Raw genomic sequence first — 18,752 nt, 5'->3', positions numbered from 1 at the left:
AACACTTCTGAAACCCAGTCCAGATTCACTTCTCAAGCAGGGGCATGACAGGCTTCTGTCCACAGGCCCCATCAGCCTGGTGGGTAAGCAGGGCAACCCTCTCCCCGTCCCCCTTCACTACCATCTCTATTCGAAAAACAGGGACGACGATGACAGTCATCAGCCTCCTGGGGCATGTCAGCAGGTAGTGAAGCCCCAACAAGCTAGCCCCTGGAAATCGAGGAAGAGGTGGCTAGAACTTGGGAGACAAGCCCTCAGGTCCTGGCCTCGGCATCCTTTTCCTTCAACTCCCAGAACCTGGAAGGCCTTGCTGCAGCTGTAATTCTCCAACAGCTCTGTGTGTGGGGTGACTCACTGCAAGCATGGCCTCTCCCTGCCAAGGAGCACAACTGAATTCATTCTACTCCCAGAAACTGCCACACAATTTTGTAAAATTTGCTTTTTAGGGCCCTTGGCATATAATTTCATTTATTCATATAAGTCAAGAAGAGACAGTTGAGGGTTTAGCGACAAGGGTCAGCATAGAGCAGGGTTTGCAGACTAGTTCAAGGAGGCTTCTGGGCTGACCTGTCCAGGAGAGGGATTTGGAGGAGGCTGCCCTGTGGGTGTGGCAGGAGCCACATGTGGAAACTGGGTAGGTGGCTCTGTGGCCCCACTCTGCGTGAATGCACCTGGCCCACATGGCTGGCTGCCCCAGCCTGCACTCCACTTCCAGGTGCTGACATATACCTCCTAGCCATGGTCCTGGGCCTGCTGTGTCATCACTGCATAGGCCTCCTGGCTCAGCCTTTGCCCTAGCTCCCGCTCGCTCCTCCCTTGTTCCCAGCTCATCTTGCACCAGGCCACTTCCTAGCCTGCAGGCTGCCTATGGATCTGTTCCTGTTAGCTAAGCAACTTGCCACTCAAGGCCCCCTTCCATCTGCATACAGCCAGAGGAGAGCAGGTCACTTCCCTAAGGTGAGTTGTGGCTTCATGGCTGCCACGACAAAAAAGGGGTCCTGGAATCCTCTTACCAATAAGGAAGCACTGGTTCCCCAGCATCAGAGTAGATTCACATGGGGCCCTCACTAGGGCGAGAGGGCAGCCTGCCTTCCACAGGAGCCAAGACCACAGTGCAGGGGCAAGGCAGGGCAGAAGGGGCAGGAGCCCACCCCAGGCCTCCAGGATTCCCCTGGGAGGGGCCAGCCTGGATGCCTTCATAGCCCTTCTCCCTAGTGTGACTGGGTGACCCCAGGTGGGGGCAGTTGACAGCATGGATAGAGACAGGTAAGACCAACTGACCTACATCTGGGGATCTGCTAAGCCATGGGCTCCAGAGCCAGTCCTCGGCTGCAGGAGGGCCGAGGGGCTGAGGCCAGCAGTGGTGGCTGGGCCAGCAAGGTGTGTGTGGTAGGTAGCACTGCTGTGGCTTTAATGGAGGCTTGTGACAGAATACTCAGCAAGGGACATGCGGGACTTGGCTGGCTTTGTCCCAGCTGAGCCCTGACATGCACACAGGTGGACTGGGATCCTTCAGCACCTGTGAAAAGCAGGCCTGGCCCAGCACGACCGACCTGGGAGCTGACCTCAGGGCCCTTACTCCAAAATTCACCTCAAGTCAGGTGAGACTCACACATCATGGGTCCACACAAGTTCTGGGTGGGAAAAGGAGCCCCTTACATGGATCTCAGTGAGGGTGGGCGGGACAGGAGCAGCCCAGGCAGATTCCATGGTGCAGTGCAAGTCTGCTAAGCCGCCTCCCGCATGTTGGAGGAGCCTTGGTGACAGGCCCCAGTGCCTGGGTCTACAGCACACCCAGGCCATAGGAGCCAGGCCAAGCACCACTGGGTGGGAGGCCCAAGGTCTCTCCCCACTTCCGGGTGGTGAGCCCATTACTGAGCCGTGGCCTCACATCCACACCACATCAGGGGAGGGGGTCTGCTTCATCATCTGCTATCATCTGTTCTCTGTGGGACCTGTGTCTTCAGTGAATTGAGGAGATTGGGGCCCCACATCCCCTCAGCTCTCTTTGGAGGCTCTGGGCACCCCGACCCTCGGCCTGGCAGGTGCACCCACTCTGCCATAGGCAGACGCATAGCCAGTAGTCTTCTCAGTGGGCAGGGCAGGCAGGCACGGCAATTCTTCACAATGGGCAGGCGCCACAGGGCCTCAGATGTCGGCGCCCAGCTCTGCACACTGCTTGTCTGAGATATGGGAGGCCAGGGAGTCTATGATGTCCAGCAGCAGCTGTTGGCTCAGCGACCGCAGCGTGGGCAGCTTGGAGACCTGCAAGGCAAGCAGGCCGGAAGGAGATGGGACCAGATCCACATAAGGGCCATGGTGGGCAGTGGAGCCCTCTGGGGCCCACGCTGCTCGGGGCTCAGGCTAGTCCCAAGGATGAAGCAAGGTGCAGCCAGTGGTGGGCTGCTCTGCTTCGCTCACCCCCAGGACCCACCACTGCAGGGGACCACAGAGCCTGGGCACCCCTCCCTGCCTGGGCGTGCCCACTGCTGAGGGGAAGCAAGTCCTGAAGGGGAGGCCAGAGCCCTGACCTTGGTGAACTGGTGCACGATGATGTGCAGGCAGTGCCGCTTCATGTCCAGCGCCTGCGTTTTGTCGGCTGCCTCCAGGATCTGTAATGGCAGGGACCTTGAGGCGCTGCCCCTTTCACCCACTCAGTGGGAGCTGCTGCCGTGGGCACAGGGCTGGGGGGCTACCTGCAGTACATTCTGCACCGTCACGTTCATCTCCAGGTTCTGCTTGCAGTACGCCTGCAGCCGGTTGTTGTAGAAGCCGTAGTAGTAGGGGGCCGCAAACAAGTAGCTGGGGCCTGGTTAAGGAGCTGACCAAAGGAACCTGGTCCGCCCACACCCTCCCAGGGAAGGACAGGGAGGGGCGCAGGTGGAGCCCCAAGCCCACCAGGGGCCAGACTCCAATCCAGCCCACACGCCAGCATGCTCTCTAAATGGATTCTGAACTACTTAGTGGGTCAAAGGCCCCACTGAGGATCCAAATACCATGAATCCCCTCCCCAAAAAAATACTGTCTGCACATCTGCAGCGCAATTCCATGGCCTTGCAAGCCTAACAGGCATCGTGACCCTCCATGTTTGGACCCCTACTGAAGTGACATAAGAGGAGTAGTTCCATGTCTGTGCTCAACTGTCACACAAAACAATGACCTACCCCATCCTCTGGGCAGTTGTGAGGGTCAGGAACCCACTGGTTCCTCCTGGCTGCAAACCCCTCCCTGCCAGCTGCCAACTGCTTTGGAGAGCACCTGGCCCAGCTCCAGGCACCAGCAAATCCTCTGGAGGGAGGCGCTGGGCCCAGATCGCCTAGCTGGGGCAGGAAAGCGGGCCTCAAAGCCACCCAAGGTGGGTGCCAGGACCCCTTGGTGGGGACCTGGGAGTTCCTTGGGGAGTGAGGATGCAGCGAGTCCTCGGGCGGCATGTTGACCTCGCCGTAGTAGATGTAGCGCAGCATGGACTCAAAGGCCTGCCTGCTGGGCACCATCTCCCCAATGGAGATGTTCACCTGCCCGTCCTCGGGCATGAAGGACCGGAACATGGCTTCAAAGTAGCTGTAGACAATGAGCGGCAGGCACCCGCTGTCAGCAGAACGAAGACACCATCCAGGCCCACCCTTCCCTCCCGTCCAGCCCCCACCCACCTGGAGCGGGCGGCCAGGATAGCCTTGTGGGCTGGCCGTGGGTGCCCATCCAGCAACAGCGTGATGTCACAGAACTCTGCGCCCGCCCCCTCCAGGTATGCCTTCATGTCCTGGATCAGAGATGTGCCTGGGGGTGGGAGGGACCCTGAGCAGGTACAGCCTGGGATTCTGGCCTTGGGGCGCCATGGCACTATCTTCCTGCACATCTGCCCATGTTGCCACTCTGAACAAAACTTCACCCAGGCAGAAGGCTTCACTCTGGCCCTGAGGCACCATCAGCCACATTCTGTCCTCCCTCAGCGCCCTGGCCAACTCGAGCACTATGCCGAACACACAGCCCACCACCCAGTGTCTCATCTTCCACCCAGCTTGCTGTGCCCCCCTTCACTGCCCTCATGATCAAGCCCCCTCCAGGCCCACTGCATGGCCTCTGGTGCCGGCAGATGTCACCAAGAGCCAGCAACTGGGGTCAGCACGACCCCCAAGGAGAGCTGGGGGAATGAAGGGGCCTGTGACATTACAAGCAAAGAGAAGTCCAGTGACTGATCACTGTGACCCTGGGCCATCAGACCTGACATCCCAGCCCAAAAGAGGTACCCATGTCCACCCCCAGAAATTGGCTCAGGAAATCCCAGCTCACCAGGACACAGCCCACTGTGGCAAGCCCCATGGGTTGGGGGCTTCTGCCTACATCTGTTTCTGCCCCGTACCCAGGAGAGCACTCTGGGGTCCCATGGCACCCACCCCTACCCCAAGGGCCTGGCAGGTGCTCTCCATGGCTCCCAAGTCTCCTGCCACAGATGAACACCATCCCTCCCAGCCCCGAGGGAAGGGGAACGGGGCTCCCTACCAATGTCCACTGGCTGGTCCGAGGGAGTGCGAGGGGGTGGCTGCTGCTTCCGCCGCACAATCTCCACGATCAGCGGCGAGGAGAGGCGCTCGAACTCCTTCATCATGATCACCTGGTTGAAGTGGGACTCCTTCACCACGAAGTTCAGGCAGTGCTCCTGGGGCAGACAGGCACAGGCGGGCAGGCAGGCAGGGTCAAGCCAGGGTCCCAGGCTGGGCGAGGGGCTCACAGTGGTGGGCAGGGAGGGGGCCAAAGCCTGAGCACACCCCATCTGACCCCGATCGTGCTAACCCCACCCCACACCTTGAGTTGGCTCAGCTGCAGCCGGGCGGCACTCTCGCACACGACCAGCACGTTCTGCAGGTCCACGGAGGCCTCGATGTACTGGCGGCACAGCTGCTCCAGGCGGCACAACTGGAAGCTCAGTGCCAATTTGTACACATCCATGATGAGCAGCACATCCTCCACGTGGCCTGCGCCCCAGAGCCCCCCAGTCTCAGGGCGCCGGAGAGGGGAGGGCGGGGCACAGGGCACAGGGCTCTCCGTATGGAAGAGTGTGGGTTGGGGCCACTAGGTAGGAGCAAGGCCTCGGGGGACTCAGATGGTATCCAGTGGCAGTGATCATGGGTAATGAGGGTGACCTGCAGCCTCTGAGCCTCAGGGGGCCCATCAGTAAGGCAGGGCTGGCAGCACCCACCTTTTGGCTCTGCGGCCCGCACCCCAGCCCACACCAATCCTGCTCCACCCCCACCCAGGCGGACCTTTCCGTGGGTATTTGATCTTGTCGGTGTAAAGGAACTGCATGAGCACCTCGAAGGGCCGGGCCTCGGCCTCCCGGATGGCCACGTGCAGCAGGGGCGGCCGGGTCCCACCAGCAGCCACGCCGGGGGCCTCCCTGGGAACTGAGGCGGCCTCCTGCTCCAGCTTCTGTGGGGAGAAGGGAGTTCAAGGGCACCCCAGTGGACAACAGGCATGGCTGCCAGGTCCAGGCGGGGCGGTTAGGCACCTCACCTGAGCCAGCCGCTCCCGTGCCTGCGTGATCTTCCTGCGAAGCCAGCGGCTCCGCGCTGTGACAATGGCTACATGGCCCTGCACGCACTCCTCCTTCTGCACAAAGAATAATGCACTGGCAGAGGGCATGGGACCCTCGCCCCAGAGAACAGAGACCCAGCCGGCCAGGGTCAGCACCACCACGCCAGCAGCTGTTTTTCTGAGGGGCGAAGTTCCCACTACCCGGGCACAGCAGGCAGAGCAGGGTGCAAGGACAGGCACTCACCTCACCCAGCACGAACTCCACGTCGCAGAACTGGCGGCTCTCCCACAGTCGCCCGTAGTCCTCGTGCAGCGTGCATTTAGGATAACAGGAGAACTGCAAGAGGGGCCCAGTGACGCTAGATGTTGAGGATGGCAGAGTGGCCCCAGTGTGGCTGCGCAGGCTGACCCTGAGGTCCCCACCTGGCCCATGCTGACCCTCAGGGCCCAGAAGGCAGGTGGGCCTGGCTGAGGAGAGAAAGCCGCCGCCACCCTACCCTGAAAATACAGCCTGGCTCCAGCCTCGGCACCTGCAACTGTCCACGGCCAGTTCCACAGCAGGAAAGGGCTCCCCTGCCTCTTGCCTTCAGCTGGGGCCCAGGCCTCAGCAGAGCTCTGCCATCTCCACTCTGCCTGGACCTGCGTCCTCACACTGGCCCCCACCAGCACCACCCCAATCTCCTCTAGGAAGCCGGCCCTGACCTCACTGTGGCTGAGTCCCTGCCCTGACCACCTGTTCCTCCAGGCCTGGGAAGGGGCTGTCAGCACAAGCCACTGTCAGCCCTGGCTGCCCTGGGCCAGGCTGTGATGCCTGTGAGGCTCTGGTGCTGAGCCTAGCTTGGCCCGGCTCCCCCCACTGACTCTGCTGTGAGCCCCAGTGCCATCCGCCTGCCCCACTGCACGGAGGCTGCCCACTTTAGTGCCACCTCAGCCCACCCTCAGCCCACAGGGCTCCTCCGGAGGATTCCATCCTGCCAGGTGTGGCCCTGGCAATGGCCTGGATAAGCCCCGCCCCCCCAACTTGGCCTCAGTTTCCCATCACAGGGGATCCGTCCACCCAGCCATTCCTACAGGCCCACAGGCCCCACACCTGGAACCTGTACATCTCCCCACTGCGGATGTTGTTGTCCACCGTGCCCCCGAAGATGTACATGGCGTCCGAGATGACAGCAGCCGCGTGGAAGAGCCTCCCGCTGGGCAGCTGGGGGACAAGAAGGCAGGGTGGAATGGGGGGCAGAGCCTCCACAGTGGGGCTGGTGCAGCCAGGTAAGGGCAAGGACGCGGCACCTCATGGCGATGAAGGGCCAGGGGGCAGGGTCCCCAAGGGAGGAGGGCCCCTGGGTGCAACCACAGACACAGGCGGGACCTGAATACCCATGTAGTCGAGTGGGGCATGACGGGCCATGGGGACCCTCAGAGTGGGTGGGGCACTCAGGCCAGTGTGTGGCACCCATCCCAGAAAGCTGCAGCCTGGCCAGCAGGGTGAGGGCTCCTGGCCCTGCACCTCCTTTGGAGTGTGACCCCAAGCGAGTATTTCTCTGGGCCTCAGTCTCCCCATGTGTGAGAGCAGCTGATCACAGGACCTGCTTCAGGAGGTGATGGAGTCTTAATGAGGGTCCCAGCCTGTACCTCCGAGGCGGGCTGGGCGGGCTGCTTGGCTGAGGTGGTGCCAAAGTCCAGGCCGAACACATCTCGGGACTTCTTGAAGCCGCCTCGCTCCTCAAAGGGCAGGGTGGGCACCTCCTCGGAAGCACAGGCTCGCTCGGGCAATTCAGCCCCACCGACCTGAGGAGGAGAGACACGTGGGCATAAGATCAGTTGGCAAGGGCCAGGTAGGTGCCCAGAGACCCCCACCATCCTGGCCTTGAGAGCAGGTTTGGAAAGAAGGAAGAGCTGCATGCCTGTGGGCTTCCCAGGAAAGGTCTGCAGCACGGCAGCCCCATGCAGCCATGACGGGGTGTGAAGCGTTAACCACCTGCAGGCTGTGGGGTGAAGCTGGGGCTGGAGGCCGGGGCAGGTGTCCAGGGCTGAGGCCCAGGTGTCCTGGCCTTGCTCCTGGTAGCTGTCTGGAACCCCAAGTGGCCCCAAAGCTGTGAGGAGCTGGGGAGAAGGTGGGAGCAGGGTAGGAGCCACTGGTGTCCAGCCGGCAGCCCTCACCTCGCTGTCGGAGCTGGGCTGGACGACCTCCCAGGTCTGGAAGTCCACGTCATAGCAGTGCAGCTCATTGGGCAGCGTGTTATCGGCCGCACCCCCAAACACATAGAGGTGGCGGTCAAAGGCCACCATGGTATGCCCGTAGCGCCGCTGCGGGGGTGGTGGGGAACCCCGGAGCAGGTGTTCAGTTGGGATGCGTGTCCACCTGGGGGTACACGACAGTGAACCAATGCTGGGACAGGGGCTCCTGCTCACCCTCGGGGCCTCCCCACAGCAGGCCCTCACTGGGAGGTCCCCCTGCAGCCCCTACGGTGACTAGCCCAGGGTCCAGTGGGAGGCCTAGACACCTGCGCTGAGCACCCCTCGCCCCATCCAGCACTGGCACCAGCCCTGCCTGGTTCCATGTGGCCCACCGTGGGGTCCTGCCGGAGCTCCCCTGTCTCCCCATGGAGCAGGCAGCAGTGATGGGCAGGAGGGTGGCATCTGACCCGCCAGGCAGTCCTGCTCTCTGGGGAGTGAAGTTGTGCAGAGACCATTGCACATCTTCATGCTGCCCAGTCAGACCATCCCCACAGCTGAGTCCCCATCCTGGGAGCTGCCTGCACCCTACATCCTGATGCTGCTCCAGCACCTTCCACCTCCCAGGCTTCCCAGTACCTCCCAGCAAGTCCCCTCTTTTGCTAAGTTAGTTGAAGACTTCAGAACAGATCCTGGCCTGGCAGGGCTATGCCATCTGGCTCCTTGCTAAGCCCCGGGCGCTCGACAGGTTCCCTCGTCCTGGGGCACCCTGCCCATCCTCCCACGCATCCGTGGCCTCCAGGGAAGCTCCCAAGTCCCTTCCCAAACCCTCTGTACCTGCAGCTCACACTCCTTGTGCCCTCTCCTGCAGCCTCATTGCAGGGTCAAGGGCTGGCCAGCAGCCAGGGGCAGCATGGGCCAGACCTCTGGGGACCTGCAGGCCCCTCTGGTCTTCTGCCATCATTTGAGATCTATGCAGTTCACGTTTGTTACTGGTGGCACTGACCAAGCCATTCACGGGGAAGGGGATGTCCTTCATAGTCAGAGGGAGGCCTAGTCAGGGGCCTCCTTGCCAGGCCCTATCTTGCTAAACTGTAGCCATATCCTGGGGACCTGCACATCCCTGCTCCAGGCTGGAACCTCCTGCTGTTTACAGAGCTCAGAAGGATGGTTACCATGGCCACCAGGTGCAGGGGGCGTCCTTCACATTCAAGGATTCGGGGGCACTGACTATCTTCCCTCCACCCCACTGGCCAGAGTACTCACGTCTTGTCCTTGAATTCAAACTGGAAGAGGTTGTTTGTTATCTTGGCTCCGCTTTGCCCGGAGAACACAAACATCTTGTCCCGGCACACGGCCACGGGGAAGTTGCAGCAAGACGGGGGGATCTCGCCACTCTGGGCCACCTGCATGGGGGAGAGAACAGATCAGCCCTGGCCTCCCACTCACATTTCACCACGCTCAAGACTGCTGAGATGGGACTGCTTTTATTCTTGAAACTTCCCCAGATGAGGGTTCACAGATTCATTTGTCTTCGAGCAGCACATAGCCCTGTCTCCTCCACTTCAGGGGGCCCAGTTGTGAACAGCTAGGGCTAAAATCGTCAGGGTTAAATCAGCAGCGGCTAAACCCATATGTCTTTCATGCCCAGAAGACTGAGAAAAAAAAATTTTTTTAATGAATAAATAGATAAATTCCATGTTTCTAAAGGGGAAAGCAATCCCAGGGGGAGTTCCAGGGAGCAGAACACTAGACAGCAGACTGCCCTCACTGCATTGAAATAAAGGGTGGATTAAAGCAAAACCACATCCCTCACACACGTGGCGCTCTGCCCATCCAAAACACTAAGGCTCGAATCACTGCGCAGCCACAGTGAGGAACTGGTCATGAAGGCCCGCGGGTCACCAGGGAGGAGAGCGAGGCTCAGGTCAAGGCTGGGCTTTGCAAGGGGAAGAAAGCAGCCTCGACCCCCAGCCTGGCTCTGCCTGCCTCCCACCTCCCTCCACCTGCACCGTGGCTCCCTGCGCCCCTCACCTCCTCCACCTGCACCCTGGCTCCCTGCGCCCCTCACCTCCTCCACCTGCACCCTGGCTCCCGATGCCCCTCACCTCCTCCCAGCAGGTGAGCTCTCGGTCCTGGAGGCCAATTGTCCACATGTCATTCAACCTGTATTAGGACAGACCAGTGAGGACCCCTGGGGTCTGGCTGTCAGGGTGGGCTGGTCCTGGCTGGAAGGGATGGCTGAAGGGAGGACCCCCACCCCCACACAGGGTAGGGGACTTGTGCAGCCATGAGGTGGGAACTTCTGTGTGGGGTGGCAGGCACTGCCTCAAATCCCTGCCGTGCTGGGCCCCCTGCCCGGCCCAGACAGAACAAGTACTCTCATGCATGACATTGGGGCAGTGTGGCAGGCCAGCTGTGTCCCTCCTGGGTGGGGAGAGGACACAGATATCACAGACACCACCATCATCACTGCATTGTTAGGAGTTTCTATGATGCTGAAGTTTTGGGAAACCAGCACATGCTACTTTTGTAATCAGAAAAAGAGAGCAAAGCCAACTTTCTAAAATAAGGAGGAAAAGGCCTTTGGCCTGGGCAAGAACCAGGGCTGGGCCTGAGCCTGGGCACCGCCCATCCGCCCACCGACTCAGCCCTGCACGGCGACTCCTGGCTGAGGATCCTCACCCGAGCAACTGAGGTAGCCATGGGGCTCCACCCAGTGGTCCTCACCTCCATCTGCCCATCCTCCTCTTTCCCTGTCCCCCTCCCAAGAAACCCCTAGACAGTGACACTCAAAATCTACTAGGCAGAGCTCTCCCAGCCTAAGCCCTCAAATGCCAGGATGGCCTCCTCCGGGTCTCAGTGCAGTCGGAGGTGGGGTGCAAAGGCCGGACCACCACCCACCTGGCATTGCCGTCATAGCCAGCAAAGATCCACAGCTTGTCACTGTACACCGTGGCCCCGTGGGCCGACCTAGCGACTGGCAACCTGAAGTGTGAGGGAAGAGGGGAGGGAGTGAGGCCGCCCAGCACAGACCTGAGCCTCACAGTCTCATACGGTCAGTGCAGGGGCCACAGCCAGGCTGCATGGCCACATCCGCCCAACACTGGGGCTTCAGGGCCTCCACAAGGCACTAGGAATAAGCAACAGCCTCAGAGGCCAACTGGAGGCTTGAAGAGGAATTCAGACAGCCACAGAGGCACAGAACCTTCTCCCAGGTGCCACCAAAATATCAAAGGGGGTACTCAAAAAGCAGGACCCCAGAAGCGCCATCAGCAGTACATTGGGTCTTTTTTTTTTTTTGAGATGGAGTCTCGCTCTGTCGTCCAGGCTGGAGTGCAGTGGCCAGATCTCAGCTCACTGCAAGCTCCGCCTCCCGGGTTCACGCCATTCTCCTGCCTCAGCCTCCCGAGTAGCTGGGACTACAGGCGCCCGCCACCTTGCCCGGCTAGTTTTTTGTATTTTTTAGTAGAGACGGGGTTTCACCGTGTTAGCCAGGATGGTCTCGATCTCCTGACCTCGTGATCCGCCCGTCTCGGCCTCCCAAAGTGCTGGGATTACAGGCTTGAGCCACCGCGCCCAGCCCATTGGGTCTTTTTAAAAAATTTGTTTGTGACAAGGTCTTGCTCCATCTTCCAGGCTGGAGTGCAGTGAGGCATGCATGGTTCACTGCAGCCTGGAACTCCTGGGCTCAAGTGATCTTCCCGCTTCAGCTTCCCAAAGTGCTAGGACTACAGGCGTGCGCCACCACGCCCAGCCCATTTGGGTCTCTTCTGAAAGGAGGGAATCTAAAGGCTGGTAGCAGGCCATGCACAGCTGCACTGGGGGATATTCCACCAACCCTAAGCTCCCTGCTACTGTGTGCCCTCAGGGTCCTCATCTGGGAGGCAACAGGGCACAGATCCCAGATCCAATGCCACCCAGAACCCCGCCTGTCCCAAATGTTTCTGCAGAGTTTCTCACCGTCCTTCAATTTTCCACTCCGTCCACTGGCCAGTTGCAAACTTGTATTCAAAGAGGTCATTTTTATTCTTCAAGTTAGAATTGGAATAAATGTCCCCAGTGTAACCCCCTGAGTAAAGAGAGTGAGAAACTGTCAAACCCAAAGGCAGTCTTGAAGATTTAAAACCCTGGAAGGTGGACCAGAATCTGGCCCCACTGAAAATGCATAAGCCAGGACTCTCTCCATAAGCCCTAGAAGGACCTACTGCCTGCCTGCCTCCGTGCTGGGCTCTGGGGACGCAGAGATGAGCGGGACACTGTTCCCAGCCACAGCCCAGTAACACCGAAAGACACCCAACCCTATGAGTTCAGGGCTGTTAGGGCAAGGGGTCCCAGATCCAGCGCAGAATTCAGAGGACTGGCAGACAAAGCCGAGGGTGAACAGAGAGCCCCTGCTGTATACAGCACGAGCACAAACCCCCCAGGCCTGCAGAAGGGCAGGGTGTCTGTGGGCCTCGGGGGCGACACAGCCCCTGGGAGGCAAGAGGCTGCTTACCAAAGACAAACATGCTGCTCCCATAGACGACGGCCGAGTGGTGGTAACGGGGGGCCGGTGGGGTCCCAGTGGTAAAGGCCCTGGGGTTGCACAGGGGTGGTGAGAGTCAGTGGGCGTCACCCATGAGGTCCACACCCTCACAGGGTGGCCCTGCATCCCTGTGTTGCCTTTCTTGTTTTTTTTTTTTTTGAGACAGTCTCGCTCTGTCACCCAGGCTGGAGTACAGTGGCGCCATCTCGGCTCAACCTCCGCCTCCCGGGTTCAAGCAATTGTCCCGCCTCAGCATCCTGAAGAGCTGGGATTACAGGCACCCGCCATCATGCCCAGCTAGTTTTTTGTATTTTTGTAGAAACGGAATTTCACCATGTTGGCCAGGCTAGTCTTGAACTTCTGACCTCAGGTGATCCGCCCACCTCGGCCTCCCAAAGTGCTGGGATTACACGTAGGCGTGAGCCACCGCGCCCGGCTACGTTTCATTTTTGTATTTTGAAGGTGACACCTGTCTCATCATAGAAACTTAAAAAAAAAAAGCACCTCACCAATAAGGAAAAAACAAAATAGGCACTAAAGCTCATGCAAATTCCCATGACCAGAACACCTCTGGCAACACCTTGAGGTCTTCCCTGCACCCCTCTCCTATGCATACTTAGGCTTCCATGGAATTTTTTAAAATGGAATCAAGTGGTAGATATCTTGTAAATTGCTTATTCAACTCACAGAATGTGACCAGGTCCTCATGCTACTTCAGGACCATCCATACTCCTGCTCTCAGCAGCAGTGCAGCATCTTACAGCATAGGGTCCATCAATTTCATTTAATACCTATCTATCTAACCATCATCTACCTACCTACCTATCTATCATCTATCATCTAATCTATCTATATAATCTATCTATCCATCATCTATCTCCCTGTCATCTATCGTCTGTCATCTACCCATCATCCATCCATCCATCTATCTATCTATCTATCTATCTATCTATCTATCTATCTATCTAATCTATCATCTGTCTACCTATCATCTATCATCTGTCTGTTGATCTGTCATCTATCTATCAACTATCCACTATTTACGTCATCTATCTAATCTACCTATCATCTAGCTATCTACCTATTATCTATCTCTCTATCTATCTATCATCTCTCTTTCTGTCTTTCTATCTATCTATCATATGTCTATCTTTCTAGACTGGGTCTCACTTTGTTGCCCAGCTGGTCTTGAACTCCTAGCCTCAAGGGAGCTTCCCTCCTCAGCTTCTCAAAGCGTTGGGATTACAGGCATGGGCCCCTGTGCCCTGCCTTTACATTTTATGTACTGAATTCAAAATCCATTTACACTGCTGACCTGGGGCTGCTCTTTTTCTGAGTTTTATAGTTAAGCAACTTTTGACAAATAATTGCAAAGCCTTCAGAATGATTTTTAAAATTAATTTTTAACTACTAGCTATCTTACAAAATCACATATGAGAGAAATGACATAGCAACTTCTGTACCCACACTAGCAGCAGCTTCGGGGTAGAGGTGGGCGCCCGGAAGAGAGCCGCCCTGTGTGCCCAGCTTGGCTGCTGCAGGTGCTGGGCAACTATTTCATCTCCTCAGCCCTGACAGGGTGGCTCTGGGTGTGGCATCCCTGGGGCCATGGTTGTCTCCTCCTGGAAGCTTCTTTCCAGCTTCCCATGATGAGAGAGACTCTGCTAGCAACTGGGACCCAGAACTGTGCCACTGTGTTCTAGGAGGAAAGGCAGGGCCCTGGAGCACGGGGCCACCCACCTGCACCAGGAGCAGTCTTTCACATCGAACCGCAGGAGGTCATTGAGCATGGTCTTCCTGAAAGGCAGTCGGAAGAGAGGGTGGCATTAGCCAGGTCTGCTCTGCAGGACCCCCAGAGATGGGTACTGCATGTAGCCAGGGTAGAGGAGGGGGCTGTTTTGGGCTGGGTCACTAACACAGCCAGGCAACCAGCTGATGCCCAAGAGTGGTGACCACAAAGAAGGCTCCCCAACTGACATGGGCACCAGGGCTGCCACACAGGCAGCCACCAGCCTGCCTGGGGTCAGGACCAAAGCATGAATGTGGCCACCAGGAGCCCAACCAGCAGGCACGAAATGGCCCAAAGGCCAGAGTCACCCTCACACCTCACCCTAGCCTCCAGAACCCCTATTCACATGTCCCAATCCCCTTCTTCTGAACTTGCAAGCACTTGCCCATGCTTCAGGGGAGACCCTTTACTTCTCTCTGATCTTCCTGCCACTGCTTTAAAAAAAAAAAATAGAGTCAATGCGCTGGGCTCAGTGGCTCGTGCCTGTAATCCCAGCACTTTGGGAGTCCGAGGCAGGTGGCTCACTTGAGGTCAGGAGTTCGAGACCAACCTGGCCAACATGGTGAAACCCCATCTCTACTAAAAATACAAAAAATTAGCCTGGCGTGGTGGCGGGCGCCTGTATTCCCAGCTACTGGGGAGGCTGAGGCAGACTCGCTTGAACCCGGGAGTCGGAGCTTGCAGTGAGCCAAGATGGCGCCACTGCACTCCAGCCTGGGCAATAGAGCAAGACTCCGTCTCAAAAAAAAATAGAAACGAAGTCTTGCTTTCCTGCGTAGGCTCGTCTTGAATGCCTGGCCTCAAGCGATCTTCCTACCTCAGCCTCCCAAAGTGCTGGGATTACAGGTGTGAGCTACCGCACCTGGCCCCTGCCATTTCTTTATTGCAAAAGCCAATGTCATAATCATGTTAAAGATACAATTAAATAGAAAACAAATTCACTGGTCATTGGACCACCTAATACAACCAGCTGGCATATTACTACCCAGCCCTTGGGAAGAAGGGCAAACTGACAGGAGCCCAGCACCCCTCACGCCCAGCCTGTGCTGGGTGCCTCCTGCACCGTCTTAGTCTGCACCAGCGGGTGCATCTGTGAAATGGATGTGAGATACCTAGTGGTTCAAAGGCTGTGTCTGAGGCCATGCAGCCAGGAAGCCAGGAGCCTAGAAGCTGGTGGTGACTGTGATATCGCCCCTCCCTCCCTCACTTGCCCCACGTGCTGCAGGAGGCCATCTTTCTTTGTACTCAGTCTTTATAAAGTTAAGTCTAGAATGAGACAAATTTGTATCCTATTTCTTTGTCACACTGCAGCAAAAATGTTTCTGCTTATTGCTACACAGTTGTCACACAAACTACCTGTTACGGACACTCTTGAGGATGAAGGTCCCCCATTTCCCACCTGCTGCCTTGTACTGGACACCAAAGCCTTTTCTGGTTTGGAGGGTTCTCATTAAGGCTCCAGTAAACGCCTGTGGGTAGGCATCTCTTCTTTATTTCATTCCTTCATTTGCCAAACATTTATTGAGTTTTCTTTTACAATGGTAAAAGGAGCACAGGCCCTGCCTTGACTGAACACATGGATAATAACTAACATCTGTGTGCCTCAGGAACAAATGAAGATGGTAAGAGGGATGGAGGGGAAGTAATGGTCTCCAGTTGGTCCAGATGACCAAGGAAGGCCTCAGTCACAAGAAGCATCAGAGGAGGGGCAGGAAGGTAGGAGGAGAGAATGGGCAGTGCAAGGGCCTGAGCAAGGGGGCACTTGGTACAATCCAAACATAGCAAGGCAGCCAGTACAGCCCCAGCACAGTGAGAGACTGAGGGCAGAGGAGCAGCAGACTCTCATGAAGACTTGGGCTTTTACTCAGAGAGGCAGGGAGGCATCACAGGAGGATGAGCCAAGGAGGAACACACTCTGACTTGCATATGTAAATGGGCCCCACTGGCTACTCCTGGGGAAAGAGAGTGGGAGGAAGGCAGTCTTGAAGCCAGGGGACCATGCCCAAGGAGGCTCTTTTGCCCAGTCTGCGGATCCTGGTGGGGTTCAGACTACCCCACCATCCTCAAGCCAGCCCCCCAGGGAGGCCTGCAGGACCAAGGCTGCAGAGCCAATAAGAAGCCAGCTGTATATCTGGCCGGGCGCGGTGGCTCAAGCCTGTAATCCCAGCACTTTGGGAGGCCGAGACGGGCGGATCACGAGGTCAGGAGATCGAGACCATCCTGGCTAACACGGTGAAACCCCGTCTCTACTAAAAAAATACAAAAAAAACTAGCCAGGCGAGGTGGCTGGCGCCTGTAGTCCCAGCTACTCGGGAGGCTGAGGCAGGAGAATGGCATGAACCTGGGAGGCGAAGCTTGCAGTGAGCTGAGATCCGGCCACGGCACTCCAGCCTGGGCGACAGAGCCAGACTCCGTCTCAAAAAAAAAAAAAGGAAGCCAGCTCTTCCAGGGCTTCATGCCAGGTCCTGGGGCTGAGAGGCAGGAATAGGACAACTGGTCATGTGCAAATACTCCACCCTCTGCATAAGGAAACCAGCCACAACTTAACTGGAGACAGTTTATGTGAAAGGAGGTGTGCCCACCAACAAAACATCATGTTGTTGCCTGAATGTTCGCAGCAATGTGGGAAAACCCTCACAAAAAGTGAAAAATGCATGAAATAAATAAAACTGTGTCCTCCATACCGGATGAGGCCCAGGGAAAGAAAAGTGCCTGGCAGGGCTGGCCGCAAGAGTGGTTGTGTTTCTTTCAAGGCTGCGTCTACTCAGAAGAGGGACAGTTCCACATACTGAGCAAGTGCCACCCACTGGAAGCTGTGCTGAGGATCATGAGTGCAGGATCTCATTTAATCCTCACCACGACCAGGGAGGTGAGTGCAAGGAATCTCACAGATGGGGAAACTGAAGCTTAGAGGCACTAGCTAACATCTGAAAGGACAGTAATGGAGCTGGGCAGGCCCAGTCCCTGACCACAGTACTTCTCCCTACCTGGTCCAAACACTGATGCTCAGACTCACTCACCCATTGTCTCCACCAAATACATAAATGGCATCTTTATAGGCCACCACTGTGTGCTTGCTGCGCCTGGAAAGAAAGGAGTGGAGGGCGGTAAGGACAGGACCCTCCTGGGGGGCACCTAAGGAATGGGACTAAGCAGGAGAGCTGCCACAGAAGTTAGATATCACCTCTCAACTGCTAGGATCGATCATCTTCTAAGATAACACCAATCACCCTGCAAGTGAGGACCCCTGACACGGCTCCAGGACTTTCTGGACTCCTCACCCCACCTCAGAGCACCTGGGACCCCAGCTCAATATCCACAAACACAACTTAGTTCTAGTATTCTGTCCCAGGTCATCGGGCTCTGGGACTCTCTCGGAACCCTCTCTCCCCTGCCCTGAACAGCGTCCTGTACAGCACCATCCACCTCATTACCAGATCCTACCCCAGGACACCACGCACCGGCCTCGCCCCTGGACCCCGCCCTGGGACTCTCGCAGATCGCCCTTCCTGTCCTCCGGACCCCATGAAGCCCACCGTACCGGGCACCCACGAACTCGTCGCAGGGCGGGAGGCGCCGCCAGCGATGCACTGTTTCGAAGGGCCCGAAGTTGAGCGTCAGGTACTCGACACTGTCCGAGCAGCTGTGATCGAAGTCCACGCTCGGGGCTACCTTGGACCGCGCGCCGCCTGCCAGGGCCCCGGGCCCAATCTGGCCCCCGGTGCTGCCCGGTCCAGCCATCCCGGGTCCACGCCTGATCGGCCGCGCTGTCCGCAGAACTTGCGGCCACCGCCCCGGGCCGCCTGGAGGAACCACATTTCCCGGCGAGCCCTGCACTGACAGCTCGGCACTTCCGGGCAGCGCCGCGCTTGCGCCCTTCCGCTCTTCCCGACAAGCCTAGCGCTTGCCAAGACACCGCGGGCGAGTGCTGGATCCAGTTGGGGACGGCGCAGCAAGCGTGGGACTCTCTGGGGAGCGTTTCAGGCTATGTACTGGCGCCGGGTTGTCCCTTCCAGTGAATGCGGTGTCTCGTCCCTAACCCCGTCGCGACTGCTTTTCCCGGCGCCTCCCAGGCCCACGAAGCCCGAAGACCCGCGGCTGGCTCGCAGTTCCCAGCATGCCTTGTGTCTGCGCATGGCTCCGGCCTGGATCGTCTGCCGCTGCCGGGACTCCCCAAGGAGGGTTCCGGGCTCGCAGCGGCCTCTGCAGGCGCTCAACGCTCCCTTTCCCGCTAGCGCCCCCAGCCCTGACTCCCTGCATCTCCCCTCTCTCCTTGGTGTTCTTACTGACTGAGAGACAGCCCGGCGATGAGCCTCTGGATTCTCATTTCTACTTAGCAGGGCCTCAGCTGCGTCACCTCCGACACTGGGATTGAGAATGCTCCAGCTATGAAAAGCATGGGGTCTGTCTCAGGACACAACTACCACAACCCTAAGTGGGCAAATGCCCCAAAGTGTCAAGCATGAGCCACCTCTGAAGGAGCATTTACTATCTTAAGACCTTTGGGCTTGTCCCTTCTACCTGGAATACCCTTCCTTCGAAATTCAGAGCCAAAAGCAAAAAGCGTTCGCTGATCGCAGAGAGGGAGAGGGATGTGGGAGGGCGTGGGGCGCAGAATTAGTTGCTACCTCCTTTGGGAGTTCACAGGCCAAATTTCCTTGGTGTGGCACCTAGCATGCTGTGATTGTGCCTGTTTCCCTGTGGTCTGGCCCTGTGCCTATCGGCCCAATT

At 57.8% G+C, this 18,752-nt stretch overlaps 1 protein-coding gene across 6 annotated transcripts; it reads right to left on the bottom strand.

The window, feature by feature from the left end:
* Window positions 1–434: 434 nt before the first annotated feature.
* Window positions 435–18,640, bottom strand: LZTR1 (leucine zipper like transcription regulator 1). 6 transcript variants are annotated; one of them, XR_002515316.2, is made up of 21 exons: window positions 17,563–18,640; window positions 17,042–17,104; window positions 13,973–14,029; window positions 12,203–12,282; window positions 11,668–11,776; window positions 10,609–10,692; window positions 9,813–9,870; window positions 8,971–9,110; window positions 7,690–7,891; window positions 7,162–7,317; window positions 6,623–6,733; window positions 5,777–5,869; window positions 5,512–5,626; window positions 5,262–5,427; window positions 4,804–4,973; window positions 4,501–4,657; window positions 3,651–3,777; window positions 3,412–3,561; window positions 2,697–2,802; window positions 2,532–2,612; window positions 435–2,265 (listed from the first exon to the last, which is right to left on the bottom strand). XR_002515316.2 is itself a non-coding variant. In XM_003905258.5 (21 exons), the coding sequence occupies exons 1-21, from the start codon at window positions 17,760–17,762 to the stop codon at window positions 2,149–2,151; spliced, it is 2,523 nt and encodes an 840-aa protein (XP_003905307.1). In that variant the 5' UTR covers window positions 17,763–18,640; the 3' UTR covers window positions 435–2,148. The 6 variants fall into 6 exon arrangements, 4 of the variants coding, with proteins under 4 accessions (XP_003905307.1, XP_009215129.1, XP_021777084.1 ...); XR_002515317.2 differs by having other exon boundaries at window positions 5,262–5,424; XM_003905258.5 differs by having other exon boundaries at window positions 5,512–5,607.
* Between the last annotated feature and the right edge of the window lie 112 nt (window positions 18,641–18,752).

This window comes from Papio anubis, chromosome 16 (genome assembly GCF_008728515.1).
Source record: "Papio anubis isolate 15944 chromosome 16, Panubis1.0, whole genome shotgun sequence".
Lineage (NCBI taxonomy): Eukaryota > Metazoa > Chordata > Mammalia > Primates > Cercopithecidae > Papio > Papio anubis.
This window is presented reverse-complemented; position numbering and strand designations above follow the sequence as displayed.

Coding starts and splice junctions, on each gene's coding strand:
- LZTR1 (XM_003905258.5), bottom strand. CDS start 17,762: ATGGCTGGACCGGGCAGCACCGGGGGCCAGATTGGGCCCGGGGCCCTG. Junction 9,111..9,812: donor AGCTCACCTGCTGGGAGGAG/GTGAGGGGCATC, acceptor TCCCCCATGCAG/GTGGCCCAGAGTGGCGAGAT. Junction 7,892..8,970: donor TTTGAATTCAAGGACAAGAC/GTGAGTACTCTG, acceptor GTGTACCCCCAG/GTGGACACGCATCCCAACTG.